General features: G+C 36.2%; 1 protein-coding gene across 1 annotated transcript; it reads left to right on the forward strand.

Moving 5' to 3' along the window:
* The first annotated feature begins 2,619 nt into the window (after window positions 1–2,619).
* On the forward strand, window positions 2,620–16,104 carry LOC127938084 (adenylate cyclase type 3). Its single transcript, XM_052534490.1, has 20 exons — window positions 2,620–3,488; window positions 4,507–4,656; window positions 5,903–6,036; window positions 7,119–7,230; window positions 7,415–7,542; window positions 8,416–8,574; window positions 8,676–8,844; window positions 8,919–8,990; window positions 10,070–10,167; window positions 10,246–10,407; window positions 10,534–10,621; window positions 11,571–11,687; window positions 11,887–12,158; window positions 12,435–12,516; window positions 12,602–12,760; window positions 13,545–13,691; window positions 13,790–13,906; window positions 14,005–14,131; window positions 15,194–15,318; window positions 15,792–16,104. Exons 1-20 carry the CDS (start codon window positions 2,859–2,861, stop codon window positions 15,966–15,968), a joined length of 3,225 nt encoding a protein of 1,074 aa, XP_052390450.1. The 5' UTR covers window positions 2,620–2,858; the 3' UTR covers window positions 15,969–16,104.
* The last annotated feature ends 1,321 nt before the right edge of the window (window positions 16,105–17,425 follow it).

The raw sequence follows: 17,425 nt of genomic DNA on the forward strand, positions 1-17,425 counted from the left end.
AAATATATGTGCACACTACAAAAGGACATAGGCTTTTATTTACAAATTTAATCTCATGTAATCAATGTCTTGCATTTGAAACAGTTTATATAAAGAATAAGTGACCATACCCCATAAGCACCACCACACTCACTAATGCATGCAGTATGCATCAACATGTAATTAAGAGCATTAAAAAAGGTTCAGTGTTATCAATATGTCAATTTATTATAAGAAACACAAGATTTTAACAGCCAATGACATTTCCAGCTGGGGAGACTCAACTGATTTTCTACTGTTTAGTGTTAATCATCATCTAACTCAACCAGTCAAGAGTCATTTAGCCTTAGATGTTATATGAATATGGTCTCTGAAGCTGACAATAATAATAAATAAATAAACATTATAGGCACAAATACAAATGTACTTTTAGAAATTGTTTTTGAAAAATATGGTGTTATTGTTTTGGCAAGCTTAAATTAAAACTTCTATGAAAACTTGTTTTAGTATATCTTTTTTTTAAGTATATTTTACTAAGCAATTTCTTACATAATTTCTTTGAGTTAGACCAAACTTTTATTTTGGTGGGTTGAAACCAGAGTTTATGTGTTTTTTAATTAACTATTATTATTAGCTAATAGGAAGTATAGCATAGTATAAGTATGGCATACTCTACTGTGCAATAGTACTATATTTCTGTTTGAATTTCTTCAAGTTATACCGAAATTTTATTTTGACAGGTTGTCGTAAAGACAGTGCCGTTTCTGTCAGTCTGTGTATACGATACAAATGAATGACGATAGTTTTATCAAATGAAATGGTGAAATCCTCTCATAGCGCACTGACGTGCACATGTGTAGCATTCATCATGCATCAATATAGTGAAGAGCTGAAAACACCACGCGTGCTTCCGTGTGTGTGTGTGTGTGTGTGTGTAGTAGAGCACACATTCCCAGAGACGTGTATAACAACACCTTAAGGGTTCCCATAAGCAGGATTTATTGTTGTGCCCCCCTTCCTCAAATATGATGATGGAAAAAAAAAACTACTACAGGGGTGAAAAAAGAACTTTAATCAAATAAAAAACTAAATGAATAAATTGTATTATTTACAAATCACAATTATAGCTCTCGACATTTACCTGTGGCTATAACTTTATTATGACTCTAATTTATTTTATAGTCTTAAGCATTCAGAAATCATGCAAAAGGAAACTAAGCAGTTTTACTATGATAAAACCATGGTTTATTTTTGTAAGGGTTGTGATATGCACATTTTTAGTTGAAGAAATTATAAAGCCTGTGTCATCTATAGCAAAAAAGGTGGCCAAAAATGAAAGATTAAGTGAATATTTGAATGAAATGTTTGGTCAGTAGCCTAAACAAGGATTTGATTGTCCTGTAAGTGTAACAGCAGCAATCACATGGCATTTGTAATAACATGTACATAAATAGTTTATTTTGTATTTGCCTACATTATGTATTTTAACAGTGTTATTATTAACCAATCATTATTGCCTCAGTATTTTTTATAAAATGCATTTTAAGCAATTTTAAAGGCTATTGATGGCTTAGGTCTGTTTTTATAGCAACAACAACAGCAACAAAAATATTATATATATTTATACTTAGTAAATTATTAGAGTTTGGGGTTCGCGAATCATTTGAGTCAGTTCGGGAGTTCGTAGCTGGATCCCGAATCATTTGAGTCAGTTATGGGGATTGTGAATCATTTGAGTCAGTTCGGGAGTTCAACGCGGGTTCGCGAATAACTTGAGTCAGTTTGGGGATCGCAAACCATTTCAATCAGTTCGGGAGTTCGGAGCGGGTTCGCGAATCATTTGAGTCAGTTCGGGAGTTCGGAGCGGGTTCGCGAATCATTTGAGTCAGTTCGGGAGTTCAAAGCGGGTTCGCGAATCATTTGAGTCAGTTTGGGGATCGCGAATCATTTGAATCAGTTCGGGAGTTCGTAGCGGGATCGCGAATCATTTGAGTCAGTTATGGGAATCGCGAATCATTTTAGTCAGTTTGGGAGTTCGGAGCGGGATCGCGAATCATTTGACTCAATTCGAGAGTTCGGAGCGGGTTCGCGAATCATTTGAGTCAGTTCGGGAGTTCAAAGCGGGTTCGCGAATCATTTGAATCATTTCGGGAGTTCGGAGCGGGATCACGAATCATTTGAGTCAGTTCGGAAGTTCGTAGCGGTTCGCGAATCATTTGAGTCTGTTCGGGAGTTCAAAGCGGGTTCGCGAATCATTTGAATCAGTACGGGAGTTCAGAGCGGGATCACGAATCGCGAGAAAGATTTGCGCTTGTAAATTTTCAAATTCGTTGCTGCCAACTGGGGTGGCAAGGCTTTCTTCTAGGGTAGCATTTGCCACCCTATGCCACCCGGTAGATATATATATATATATATATATATATATATATAGTCTTCATTCAAATGCTTCTATTGACATGCACATATGACTTAAAATGGTCGCTTTACAATGCAGTAAAAGTCTTAATATAAAACTAAACTTTTTATCGCGCACTTTGTGTCAGAAAATAGTGCATTGAGAAACTAACTTGTAACCCAATTTTTATTGTTGTATGTGCTTTTATTAATTATTTTTGGATAATTTAGGCTATGAACGACATTTTAAAAAAAGTAACTTACATTTTCTTTGTTTTTCTACTGTTATTGTTGCATTTTAAGGATGTGGAAGAGCAGTTCGAGATGTGTTTGTCAGTGAGCCGGAGCCGGGGATCATTAAGGAATGACAGACTGAATCTCTCCGGTGCGTTTCTACTCAAACCCGAGAGGAATAAACTCGGACAACCGTGACGGATCGTCTACAGATAGCAGTATTACATGTCCAACTTCACTAACGCTTCAGTATGTCGGTGAACGGGATTCAGGACGGTCCGGTTACCTTGGCGGAGACGCGCACGGGCGGAGGAGCGCACGAGATGACGGCGCGTGGGACAGGTCCGTCTCTGCCGCGTTTCGTGCGTCTTAAGTTTACACCGGAATCTCTGGAGAAAGTTTATCAGACGTATTTTCTGCGGCAGCGGCAGGAGACGTTGCTGGTGCTGATCGTGTTCGCGGCTCTCTTTAACGGTTATGTCATCATCATGTGCGCGGTGGTTTACTCTCAGGATAAACTGAAGACGCTCGCCGTGGCGGCAGGCGGGCTGGCGTCGGATATTCTGCTCTACATTTTGTGCCGGCTGCGTTTGCTGCCGGAGTCCGTGTCCCGGAGCCTCGTGCCTTACGCGCTCTGGCTGCTCATCACGGTCCACGTGCTCTGTTACTTCAGTTTGAACTTCGCGGGATTTTACGCGGCCGGTGACACTGTCGGATGGCAGACATTCTTCCTCTTCTCCTTCTTTCTCACGCTCCCGCTGCCGCTTGCGCCCATCGCGCTCCTGAGCGCGCTCTCGTGCTGCGCGCACACGCTGCTGCTGGGATTCACTATTGCGCAGAGACACCAAGACAAATTGCAGTTAACAGTGCTGATCAGACAGGTGACACACACACACACACACACACACTTACTCTCTTTTATCGGTTGCCAAATACTATAGAAAGGTACTTTAAATATATTATATACTATTTTCAAATATCATGGTATCATTTGGGGTTTATTTATTTTGGACATATCACCATGGTAGGCTACCTGAATATTGTTACCCTTATGTCATCACTACTACAGTACACGCACACACACACACACACACACACACACACACACACACAAAACTTAATGTGGTAACAGATAAATTACATTAAATAATGATATTAAATGATAATATCTATAATAATATTTGGATTTTATATACTATTTTTTTAAATTGATTTATTCAGCAGGGGTGCATTAAATTAATCAAAAGTGACAGTATGAGTATAGATATTTCTAATGGTGCACAAAATGTATATTTTAAATAAATGCTTAATTAAACAAAAACAATATCACCACAACAATATTAAGCAGCACAATTATTTCAACAATTATAAGAAATTTTTCTGAGCAGCAAATCAGCATATTAGAATGATTTCTGAAGATCATGTGATACTGAAGACTGGAGTAATGATGCTGAAAATCCAGCTTTGATCACAGGAATAAATTACATTTAAAAATATATTAAAATAGAATATATTTATATTTAATTGTAATCACAATATTAGTGTTTTTATTTTATTATTTTAATCAAATAAATGTAGTCTTAGTGACTTCTTTCAAACATTAAAAAATCCTACTGACCCCCAAACCCTTGATCTAAAGTAGTGCTAATTAAGTGTTTATATTTAACCATCTCTAAAACTGTAATGCATGACAGAGAGAGGGTCACATGTTTCATGTCATCCACATGGAGGCGGAGCTTACAGAAGAATCTGTTATAATGATTTTACATTGATGTCATGAGGCAAACTCAACCACAACTCAAAATCATCACTCAGACATCTATTTTCCATGTGGAAATATAAAAGCAGTTGCTGGAGTGTATTCAAGCAAAAGTGACATGAGTGTGTTGTTTCTCATAGCTGGTGGCGAATCTGATGCTCTATTTTTCTGCCATGTTGGTGGGCGTGATGTCATATTTCATGGCCGACCGTATGTACCGCACAGCGTTCCTAGAGGCTAAACAATCTCTGGAAGTCAGTCTTACGCTGAAGGAACAGAGCCAACAGCAGGTACACACACAAATGCATTCCCAAATACAAATTTTCTCTTTAATGAAGAAGGTTTTTAAGTGCACCAGATTCTTTTTGTAGGGATTTTGTGCCATGTTTGAGTCTGTGAGTAATGAACATACTGAGATGCTCTAATTGGGCTCAGTGGTGGAGCTCTGCTCTGGGGACCTTGTGTCCTGTTACCTGTTATTGCCACATCTGAGCAGAACTAGAGATAATGACACACTTCACACACACACACACACACACACAGAGCAGGTTGTGTTCTGTTGTCACTCTTATTGCAGTAATGAAGTCAGTCCCCGGGCTGCTATTATTGTGACAGCAGGAACACTAAAGACCCAAGAGTCCAAATTTGCCATCACACATTATTTTATGTTATGTTTATGTTATTATGATTTTATGTATTTTACAGTTTCATAAAAACTTACATTTATTCAATTATTTTACAGCTGTATTGAGACATATATTTATTAAATGACTGAACAGTTGCTAAATGAATTTAAGTGCTACATGAAGAAAATATATTAATTCATTATTTTAAGAGCTGCATAAAGACTTATATTATAAATGATTTATTTAACAGCTGCATAAGATGTATATATTAAGTTGTTTATTATATAGCTGCATTAAAATTATATATTTATAAAATTATATATTTAACAGCTGCATAAAGGCTTGCTTATTTACTTATATATATTTACTGAATCATTTAAGAGCTAAATAAAGACTTATATATTTATTAAACTATTTATTTATTTATTTATATATATATATCTTACTCCATTTATCTTGACAACATGTGCCATATTAGATACTAAAAGTTTTTGCTATCTTGTGTTAATTTACTGCCAGCATTTCTTTCTGTCCTTTCTGCTCATGTTCTCACGTGGTCTTCAGAGACCCTATCAATCCCAGAATGCTAGAGCAACTGTGGGGGCTTCTGGGAGTTGAGTGCATCCAACCAATCAGAGCGCAGCTGACAGGTTTAACTCACTATGGCAACGGCAGCAAGAGACAAATGTGCCCTGCAATCAAACTCCCAAAATCCCACATCACTCTTCTGTTCATGAACTAGACTTATACATTTGAATCTAGCAAAGTCTGCTCTATCTAATTAATAATCATGAACTAAGACATTGCAATTATTTATTTTTTATTATCATATTGATGATAGAAGTGCATAATCAATCACAACCTTGTATACCTAGTATTTTGATATATATGTGTTTTTGTGTATGTATAGGAGGAGTTGCTGTTGTCCATCTTACCGAAGCACATAGCAGATGAGATGCTGCAGGGCATGAAGAAAGGAGCCAATCAGAAATCAGATGCTCAGCAGTTCAACACCATGTACATGTACCGCCACGAAAACGTCAGGTAAAACCCTCTAACTGTCCTCCACTCATAGTCACTCCATTATCGTTATCCTGTCTTCATTTATTATTAAGTGGATCTTAATTCTGATTCACCCCAGTGATTCTTTTGAATCTGTTTAACCAAAAGATTCACTCATATTTGTCCATTGACTCATTCAGGATATATCTGCATATTTGTTAGGCATAAATAAATGTAAAGTGTTTGTATGTATGCATATATGTATAATCAATAAAACCAATTTCTTTCAATCTCATACATTTTTCCAGGGTTAGTATCATTGAGATATTATCATGTTTTTATTTTATTTTACATTTTAGTAAAAAAAAAAAAAAAAAAAAAAAAAGGAATTAATTAGCTATATATTTTTTAATTCTGTTTTAGTTGTTTTAGTTCATCAAGAAAAACTAAAAGAAAATGGAAAATGATATATGTAGCCTTGGCCTTTTTTTTTTGGGGGGGGGGGTATTTTATTTTGCTTCAAGTATCAAATTTTGTTTATGATTTTAGCTTTAGTAAACCTGATTTTTACTAACTTGTTCCTATAGCCGTATTTTAACCATGTTCTCACTTGTTAACTGAATACATTTAATTGTTTTCACAATAAACGGATTTGTGCTGATTCTTAGAAATTTTAATAAATGCATTTTGAAAATGAGATGATTTAAAATAATATACATACAAATTACATACATACAAAATGCATGCAAATTGTTAATAATAAAATTACTTGATTTCTTTTTTTTATGCCGAAATCTTACCTTTTTTCCTTTCTTACCTCTGTTTATGCATGACTTAAAAATATGCCTCACATTATTTTCATTTCTTTATGTTAAAACTGTGTAATCTAAATAGATGGACAGTTTATATGCAAATCAAATACATAAATTATGTTTATGAGTGTAAACCTTCCTGTATTTACATCATTACACCAGTAGATGGCAAAAAGTGAGTGTCTAATAAACCTTAGCATTTTTCATGTGTCATTCACATTACAGGTTTTCATTTCAAGTTGTCTTTAAACAAGGCTTCAAACCCTTCAAACAGATGGAAGTATTGATCTAACATCTCTACTCTCTCTGCAGTATCCTTTTCGCAGACATCGTAGGTTTTACACAACTGTCGTCTGCCGTGACCCCGAAAGAACTTGTGAAATTACTCAACGAGCTCTTTGCTCGCTTTGACAAACTAGCAGCAGTGAGTAAAAACAGCCAACGCACACATTTTAAATATTTACAGTTTTTACCTCCACCTTGTAAAGAAATGGCCATAAATAGTACAAATTCATATGTTATAGAGAATTTGCATGGTACAAATATGCATATAATCACCTTTACTAAGAATACAATTTCCACTCTTATCTGGCTGTATGCTTTAACAGCAACACCACCAGCTGAGGATCAAGATTCTGGGAGACTGTTATTACTGTATCTGTGGTTTGCCAGATTACCGAGAAGATCACGCGGTCTGCTCTATTATGATGGGCCTGTCTATGGTGGAGGCCATCTCGTAAGTACACGCCCACTGGGAGGGGCTTTACCTGCAGTACCCAATCTCTGGGTGGAGCTTTCTCTACTCTATCTACAGGACATGCCATATGGGAGGGGTTTAATCATTAATAACTCTATCTTAAGCACACATCCACTGGGTGGGACTTTTCAAAGTGGGAGAGGCATTGTCTACAGTAAATGGGGACTAAAAGAATCTTTATCTTCAGAAACACTTATGATAAATTTGTTGAACTATGAATAATAAGAGGGCACTTCATGAGTTCAGTGCTGTACTTTCACAATAATCTCTGAAAGTGTAGAGGTTTTGAGCTCTTTTCTTTATGCTTCGAAGGATCCGGTTGTAAATTAACATAATTATATAATAATGAAAATGTATATAAGTTGGTAATACATTTTATACACACACATACATACATATATATATATATATATATATATATATATACAAACACACACACACACATAAAGTATAGTGCATAGTTTATTCAGTGCTTGCAAAATTAATTGTATTCAATAATATATATACTAACATCTGTTTATTTATTGTATAAAAAGTGACAGTTTATATTAATTTTTTTATTACATTTTATTTTTTTTATATTACAAGATATATACACATATATAAAATATAAATTTCAATAAAAATAAAATAAAGTTGTATATAATAATATATTAGATATATTATTCCAATATGCAATTAAAATATACAAAATATAAAAATTTAACACGAATATATACATTTATATAAAATTTAAGATATATATTATATTTATTATATAATATTAATGTACATATTGTAATTAAATAAAATTAATAAACAATTATAAAGCAGAAAGTCCAAATGGCTCATGTTCTTCTCACTTCTGCTCAGATATGTTCGTGAAAAAACTCAGACGGAAGTGGACATGCGTGTAGGTGTGCACACGGGTACTGTCCTCGGTGGAGTCCTGGGACAGAAGCGCTGGCAGTTTGATGTCTGGTCCACTGATGTAACCGTGGCAAATAAGATGGAGTCAGGAGGAATCCCGGGGTGTGATCAACTACAATCTGAATTTAAACCATTCTTTTCTTCAAGGGTAGATGTGTTTGTGAATTACAGAGCAGGTGACTCTCATTCTGCTGTGTATGCAGGCGTGTGCACATCTCCCAGAGCACGAAGGACTGTTTGCATGGTGAATTTGAGCTGGAGGAGGGCAATGGAGGAGAGCGTTGCGAGTATCTTCTGGAGAAAGGCATCGACACGTACCTGGTGCTGGTGTCTAAAGACACTCCCAAAACAAACGGAGTAACCAATGGCACAGTGCGTATCATCACTGTCATTCTTATACTCTGATCTGCTGTTCTCATCTGTAACTCATCTGAAACTTTCTTCAGATGATTCACACCACAAATCCCAGCGGCAGCTACACATCAGTAAAGAACATACCTGAGGAGTCAGAAACACAGGTGAGATCTGTCTATCTATCTATCTGTCTATCTGTCTGTCGGTCTGTCTGTCTTTCTGACTATCTATCTGTATATCCATCTATCTATCTGTCTATCTGTCTGTCTGACTGTCTGACTGTCTAACTGTCTGTCTATCTGTCTGTCTGAATGTCTGTCTGCCTACCTACCTGTCTGTATGTCTGTCTATCTGTCTGCCTACCTACCTGTCTGCCTACCTACCTGTCTGTCTGACTGTCTGTCTGTCTGACTGTCTGCCTACCTACCTGTCTGTCTGACTGTCTGTCTGTCTGACTGTCTGTCTGTCTGTCTGCCTGCCTGTATGTCTGTCTGTATGTCTGTCTATCTGTCTGCCTACCTACCTGTCTGTCTGACTGTCTGTCTGTCTATCTGTCTGCCTACCTACCTACCTGTCTGTCTGACTGTCTGTCTGTCTGACTGTCTGCCTGTCTGTCTGCCTGACTGTCTGTCTGTCTGTCTGCCTGCCTGTATGTCTGTCTGTCTGTCTGTCTGACTGTCTGCCTGTCTGTCTGTCTGTCTGTCTGATTGTCTGCCTGTCTGTCTGTCTGTCTGTCTGACTGTCTGACTGTCTGTCTGCCTGACTGTCTGTCTGTCTGTCTGACTGTCTGTCTGTCTGTCTGTCTGTCTGTCTATCTGACTGACTGTCTGTCTGTCTGTCTGTCCGACTGTCTGCCTGCCTGTCTGTCTGTCTGCCTGACTGTCTGTCTGCTGTCTGTCTGTCTGTCTGACTGTCTGTCTGTCTGTCTGTCTGTCTGTCTGTCTGTCCGCCTGTCTGTCCGTCTGTCTGTCTGTCTGTCTGTCTGACTGACTGTCTGTCTGTCTGTCTGTCTGTCTGTCTGACTGTCTGTATGTCTGCCTGACTGTCTGTCTGACTGTCTGTCTGTCTGTCTGCCTGTCTGTCTGTCTGTCTGTCTGTCTGCCTGTCTGTCTGTCTGTCTGTCTGTCTGACTGTCTGTCTGTCTGTCTGTCTGTCTGTCTATTTATCATTCTGTCTATCCATCTGTCTGTCTGTCCATCTGTCTATCAATCTTGACCTTTGACCTGTGTGTGTGATTTCTCAGCAGTTACAGTTGGCTATTATGACCGATGAACTGATGGAGGACGAGCATCTAAATTACTTGCTGAATAAATCTTTGCTGGAGAGAGAGACAGAGGAGACGTAATTACAATTTATACTTATTTGAACCCAGTGGTTTTGTCTTTTTAACTCTGTCCTAAATCACTGTCTCTTTCTCAGTCTGGAAAAGAAGAAGACATCAACTCTGTCTCTGAGGTTTGAGGACTCTGATCTGGAGTCTCGTTATTCAGCAGAGAAGGAGAGACGGACAGGCGTTGCTTTCAGCTGTTGTTGTGTTGTTCTGATCTTCACCTCAGTCATGGAAATTCTCATCGATCCACAGTAAGTGAATATCATAAATAACTTGTCACTAATACAACATGATGAATGAGTTATTCATGTAACACTGTATTGATATTGACATTTCTCTTGTGTAATGTTGTAATGTATCTGCTTGATTTCTGATAGGCTAATTGTTAATTATGTGACCCTGGCTGTTGGTGAGCTGTTACTGCTGATTCTGACTCTGTGTTCACTAGCGGCCATCTTTCCTCAGGTGAGAAACATCTCAGCAGTACATTATTAAATAAATCTCATGACAACATAGTTGGTTCATAGTTCACTTCAATCCAAAAAAAGGAAGAAAAAGAAAATAAATTATATTAGTTAGCCTAGTTTAAAGCATTTTAGAATCATGACCCACACCATCATTTAAAATTATTATTATTGTCATAAGTGATGCTTCTCATTAGATTTTTTTACTTTTTACTGGACTACTGTGAGAATAAATCATACATTAAAGGCTGTACAATAAATAATCATTTTGAAATACCCCAAATTATAAAAAAAATACATTTTGAAAGATTGTTTCTTCAAATTACAGTAATGTGGCTTATTAATTAAAGTTCTAAAAACAGACTTAATTTAAACATATAATTTATTTATTATTATTTATATTAAATATAAATTATAATTATTTTCCTTTTTATTTTGGAGTTAAGTATTAGCCAGATTTGCCCTTGAAAGTTTGTCACGTGATTCACCTAATTTTTATTGTCATGAGAGAGCAATGTTATTTTAGTATTTTAAAGATTTTCATATATTTTGTGTATTTCTTTGTATACTTTAGTATTTTATATGTTTAGTATTTTATTCTATTTTATTTATATACATTTATAGTATTTATTATTATTTAGAATTAGTATATTTTATACTTTTATAGTATTTTAGCGGCTACACTTTATTTTACAGTCATTTTACTTACAGTGTACTTAACCAAGAAAGTACCAGGTAGTATAAGTCGGGTAACACAGGTTAAACTTAGGTGTAGGGGTATGTACAGGGTTAGCACCTTGTTATTACCCAGTTATTGTTATTGCTAGTACAAAATAAAGTGCTACAATTAATGAAAACTATTTCTAATAATTTTAATTTTAGTTAACAATTACAATGCTATGAGAGCGAGTGCAGAGCGTCTGTGTAACACTGGGATGTGTGTGTATCAGGTCTTCCCCCGGAAGCTGGTGTCATTCTCGCAGTGGATCGACCGCACACGGTGGGCTCGAAACACATGGGCCATGGCTGCCATATTTGTTCTGACCATGGCTGAGGTGGCCGATATGGTGAGAAAAGACACATTTCACCTCTTTCCAAATTATTACTACTGAGTGTGTAAATCATTCTTTCTTCTGGCATCTTTGTATGATGTCATGCAGCTTGCCTATTGCATTTTTCAAGTATAATTTTGTAAAATCAGACTATTAAAGATTCAGCGCCATGAACCTCGCAAACAGAAGTCTTTTTCTTGTCCTTTTTCTTCAGCTGAGCTGTGTTCAGCCTCCTTTCGTGCTTCTGAACACCACATCCGGCATGACCCTCGAGTCCCTGGGTGACGGCGGATGTGCAGAGAACCCCAAACACTACGGATACATATCAGTGCTGTCACTTGTGGCCACTGTCATGCTGGTGCAGCTCAGCCATGTGGTCAAGCTGGCGCTCATGCTGTTGGTTACAATAGCAACAGGTGCTGTAAACCTCCACAGCTGGATGTACATTTACGACATCTATGATTTAATTCGCTACCTTGACTACAGGTGAGACAAGCTTGAGTTTGGGTCCAGACGATCTGTTTGAAAAGTGATCAAAATACAGTAGAATCATAATGTAAAATATTATTTCAATTTAAAATAACTGTTGTGTATTTGAATCATTTGAAACATTTATTTTTACATGACATTAACTTATTTATATTATTTTACACCCAGTTAAATTGGATTGTGTGTTTAATAAATGAAATGCAAGGTTAAATTGCGCTTTAAACCACTCTTGGAAATTGTCTGAGACCTGAAATAGTTTTTCATTATTTTCAGTTATTCAGTGGTTCCCACCAGATATCTGCTGACCATGATGATTATCATCATGATGATGAGTTTCTACTATTTTGCACGTCAAGTATGTCCAACAAAAGCTTAAAAACTCAAGTTTATTTCCTTTCCTCCATTTTTCACAAATATTAGCATGTTATTTCTGTATTCAGGTGGAAAAACAGTCACGTAAACTGTTTCTGTGGAAGATTGAGGTTCATGATCAGAAGGAGAAAGTGTATGAAATGAGAACATACAACGAGGCGCTGGTCACTAACATGCTTCCTGAACACGTGGCCAAACACTTCCTGGGCTCCAAGAAGAGAGATGAGGTATGTACAGAAGCTTGTTTATGCCACGGAATAACAATTTTAACCTTATTTCCTTAATCCTACTTTTCTTAAATCTCTTAATTCTACCTTTTTTTTTGGCTTTTTTTCTCTGAATTCTAAGTTTACTTATCATAATAATAGTTTAAATATCTATAATTATCTAGACTAAGTATATATATATGTTTTTATTGCAGGTTTATATCAGTTTATACATTTTCTTATACCCCATACTTTTGACTTTTCTGTACATCTCACATTTTTTAATTTTTTATCTTAAATCAAAAGTTCCATCTCGGAATTTTGGCTTTTTTTCTCTGAATTCTAAGTTTAAATATTGTATTTTTTTATTTTATTTTATTTTTTGCTAGTTTATGTCCGTTTATAACTTATCTTATATCCCATACTTCTGATTTTTCACTTAATTCAGAGTTTACATCTCGCAATTTTTTTTTCTTGCAATTCAGCCTTTTCTGTTTAGGCCATGGTATAATAAATTAAAAAGGTCATTGCAACTTTTTATCTCACTTTTTCTTGCAGTTGAGATTTTATATCTGTATGTAATTTTATCATATAAAATTATATAATAGATATCTTTATATAATCTTTTATAACTCATAACTGGCTTATAACAGGCTTTTCAGAATTGCGAGTAAAAAAAAAAAAAAGCTGAATTATAAGATAAAAAGTTCTAATTACCATTTCTCTATATTCCTTTCCGAGTATAGAGTTTTATTAGTTTAGTCATTAATAAAAGTGCACATTGATTTCTATTTGTCTATTGCAGGAACTTTACAGTCAGTCTTATGATGAGATCGGCGTGATGTTCGCCTCTATTCCTAACTTCTCTGACTTTTATACGGAGGAGAGTATAAACAATGGAGGGATAGAATGCCTCCGGATCCTGAATGAGATCATCTCTGACTTTGACAGTGTGAGTGCCTCTTGTCCTTTATTTCTTCATATATGTCATTATTTGTTCAGCAGAAGTTCTCTTTAATATCATACAATGCCTTTTTTGATTCTGAGTAGCTTCTGGATCGCACAGACTTTCGCTATATTACGAAGATCAAGACCATTGGTAGCACATACATGGCTGCATCAGGCGTGACGCCGGAGAGCAACACCAACAGATACACCGAGCGCAAGGTCAGCTCCACAACACAAACTAGAGCTCATAATACACTAATAAATACTGTGTTACTGATGATGATGATGGTGATGATGATGATTTGTGTGTTATACAGATAGAGGATCAGTCCATGTTGGAGCGCTGGCAACACTTTGCTGATTTGGCAGACTTTGCACTGGCTATGAAAGTCACACTTGGAAACCTAAACAAACAGTCATTCAATAACTTCATGCTGCGCATAGGTCAGAAACAGTGCTTTAAGTGGCCCAAAAGAGGTGCCGGTACTCTATTATAGCCCAAAAAAAATTTTTATTTTATGTGTTGTTTTTTTTGATGACTCCCCTCATCCCCTGACGTAACAACAACTATATTGAAGGTGTTTTATATACAGCAGTCAACAGGCGACCTTAAGAATAAATCCTTTTATTAGTTTGTGGATTTGCTTGAGCTAGAAAGAACTACTGAACATAAATAAAATGTGCAAAAGGATTTTGAAAAAATACCCTTAGAAAGAGGTACTGCATTCAAACTCCCGAACTGATTCAAATGATTCGCGATCCCCAAACTGACTCAATGATTCGCGAAGCCGCTCCGAACTCCCGAACTGATTCAAATGATCCGCGAACCCGCTCCGAACTCCCGAATTGATTCAAATGATCCGCGAAGCCGCTCACAACTCCCGAACTGATTCAAATGATTTGCGATCCCCAAATTGACTCAATGATTCGCGAACCCGCTCCGATCTCCCGAACTGACTCAAATGATTCGCGATTCCGCTCCGAACTCCCAAACTGACTCAAATGATTCGCGATCCCCAAACTGACTCAAATGATTCGCGAACCCGCTACGAACTCCCGAACTGACTCAAATGATTCGCGAACCCATTTCGAACTCCCGATCTGACTCAAATGATTCGCGAAACCGCTCCGAACTCCCGAACTGGTTCAAATGATTCACGCTCCATACTCCGAACTAGGAAGATTTAGGAAGCGTGCATTGTGAAGGGCGTTGTGAAAAGCGGCAGAGCAGGCAAAGGATTAAAACCTCTATTAAAGCAGATGTCCAAATGAACGTACCAGTACCCTAAAAGCAAGTTCTGGGTGCACGGAGAGGTGGCAGTACGCTCAAGAGCTATTTTGGAAGTGCCGTTACTGAGTACTGGCGCGTACCGGCCCACTTAAACACTGGAAAGCATCTGACTGAACTACAGACACATATTACTTCTATTTGTATAATAATAGAGTTGAGGATGTGTTAAATTTATGGTACTGTGACCATGCTGTTTGTGTGTGTATTATTGTCAGGTCTGAATAAGGGGGGTGTTTTAGCTGGAGTGATTGGCGCTCGCAAACCTCATTTCGATATTTGGGGAAACACTGTAAATGTGGCCAGTCGTATGGAGTCCACTGGGGTTATGGGTAACATACAGGTGATAAATGCTTCATTTTATTAGACGTTTTCTTAAAAGTTATTTAAAAAATAACTGGCCAAAATGAAATAAAATAAAATAAAAATTATATTTTTAATATCAGTCATTTAAATGTTCAATATTAAGCCTTTTGACAAACATTTACATGTTTTCCACATATCTCACGGTTTTGACTTTTTTTCTCATAATTCTAAGTTTACATCTCACATTTCTTACATTTTTTATCTGAATTCTGAGTTTGCATTATGCAATTGTGACATTTTAGTTTGTCACAGAAAAAAAATTAACAACTAACTGCGACCTTTTATCTCACAGTTCTGACTTTTTTCTGCAATTGCCAGTTTATATCTAACACTTCAGACTTTTCTTCTTAAAACTTCAAGTTTATATATCACAATTCTGAGGTCATAGCTTGCAATTGTTTTTGTGAGTGATACAGATATCTGTGTTGTTCTGGTGCTGGTGCTCCACAGGTGGTGGAGGACTGCTGTAACATCCTGAAGGAGTACGGTTTCCGTTTCGTCAGAAGAGGACCCATCTATGTAAAAGGAAAAGGAGAACTGCTCACTTTCTTCATGAAGGGCAAAGACAAGCCTGTCGCAAAGACGACCGCAGTCTCTCTCCCACATCAAATACCAGACAAACCCTGAGAAGAGAGAAACAATAGAAAGGGGACAGAGTCTCCCTAATGAACACTGAAGCTCAACATTGTCTGCAGCACATAGACAATAACGCTGAAAAATTACCCATTAAAAACAACAGCCAAAGGTTGTATTACCTGAAAAACATCTATTGTTTGTTGTATTTTAAAAGCACGTTCCATCATTGAGACAGATCAATCTGGTCTGTTGAGTTTTTCATGCTTTATACACTTTCATTTAGTAAAAAATGCTGATAAAGACATATGCATCCATATAAGGATCAGGTTACAGAAAACTGAATTGTTATTTGTAATTATTGAAAATGTTAGCACATAAAACACATGAAAAGTAAAGCACATAAAAAGTATAAAATAGACAATGATGGAAATTCTGTTAATTGTTAACAAACACATGATCAGGAGCTTAAAACTCAAAATACTAGCCAGTAAGGGGTTAAGTAGTCAGATCAAAGGCACATGCATCTCTTCAACAGAACATAACATTTTTTGTATATCATTCATTATTTTAATTCTATAATGAAAGCATCAACAGAAGGGAGAATTTTATTCTATATTTGTATTTCATGTATAGCTTTAACCAAGAATATCACAGATACCATATTCTTATTGACGTGTAGTCAGAAAGTTTTTTAACGAATGGCATTTTAATACTTAAACATCTGGTCTGTATCTCAATGCCAGCAGGCAGTCTGATGTTTTAATGCTTTTTTATACAATGACATTCGGTTTGTTTCATGTACACTCTGTGAAACTCATGGTTGTAGATCAGATTATTACTGATAATATATATATATATATATATATATATATATATATATATATATATATATATATATATATATATATATATATATATATATATATATATATATATATAATTTATTTTAATTTTTTGTAGATTGTGGATTTAGAAGCTCAGATTGACAGAATAAGAAATATGATTTAAAGAGTCTTAAAAAGGTACATTAAGCAGCCAAACTTTAGTAGATTATTGCTGACTTCATCGATAGATAGATAGATAGATAGATAGATAGATAGATAGATAGATAGATAGATAGATAGATAGATAGATAGATAGATAGATAGATAGATAGATAGAAAATAAATAAAATTTTATGCATTTAGCGGACACTTTTATCCAATGCGACTTCCAGTGCATTCAGGCTAACATTTTTTACCTAACATGTGTTCCATGGGAATCGAACCCACAACCTTTTGCGCTGCTAATCCAATACTCTACCACTGAGCCACATGAAAAATAAAAAGGACTATTATCAACAAGAAGAAAAAAACAGGTTCCATATATTTTTTTATAGATTCACTGATCTGATAATCTGTTAAACCATGTATATATAAGATCATAATTATTGATGAATTAATAGTCTGTGGTAAGTTTCTTCGTGCGCCCCCTTTTGGCCGGGCTCCGTCCGGAAGTGAGGCAACAGG

This window comes from Carassius gibelio, chromosome A20, assembly GCF_023724105.1.
Source record: "Carassius gibelio isolate Cgi1373 ecotype wild population from Czech Republic chromosome A20, carGib1.2-hapl.c, whole genome shotgun sequence".
Taxonomy (NCBI): Eukaryota; Metazoa; Chordata; class Actinopteri; order Cypriniformes; family Cyprinidae; genus Carassius; species Carassius gibelio.

Excerpts from the sequence above, each read along its gene's own strand:
- LOC127938084 (XM_052534490.1), top strand. The coding sequence starts at position 2,859 with ATGTCGGTGAACGGGATTCAGGACGGTCCGGTTACCTTGGCGGAGACG. Across the intron at positions 8,575-8,675 it reads GAGTCAGGAGGAATCCCGGG|GCGTGTGCACATCTCCCAGA; the intron begins GTGTGATCAACT and ends CTGTGTATGCAG. Across the intron at positions 11,688-11,886 it reads TGGCTGAGGTGGCCGATATG|CTGAGCTGTGTTCAGCCTCC; the intron begins GTGAGAAAAGAC and ends CTTTTTCTTCAG.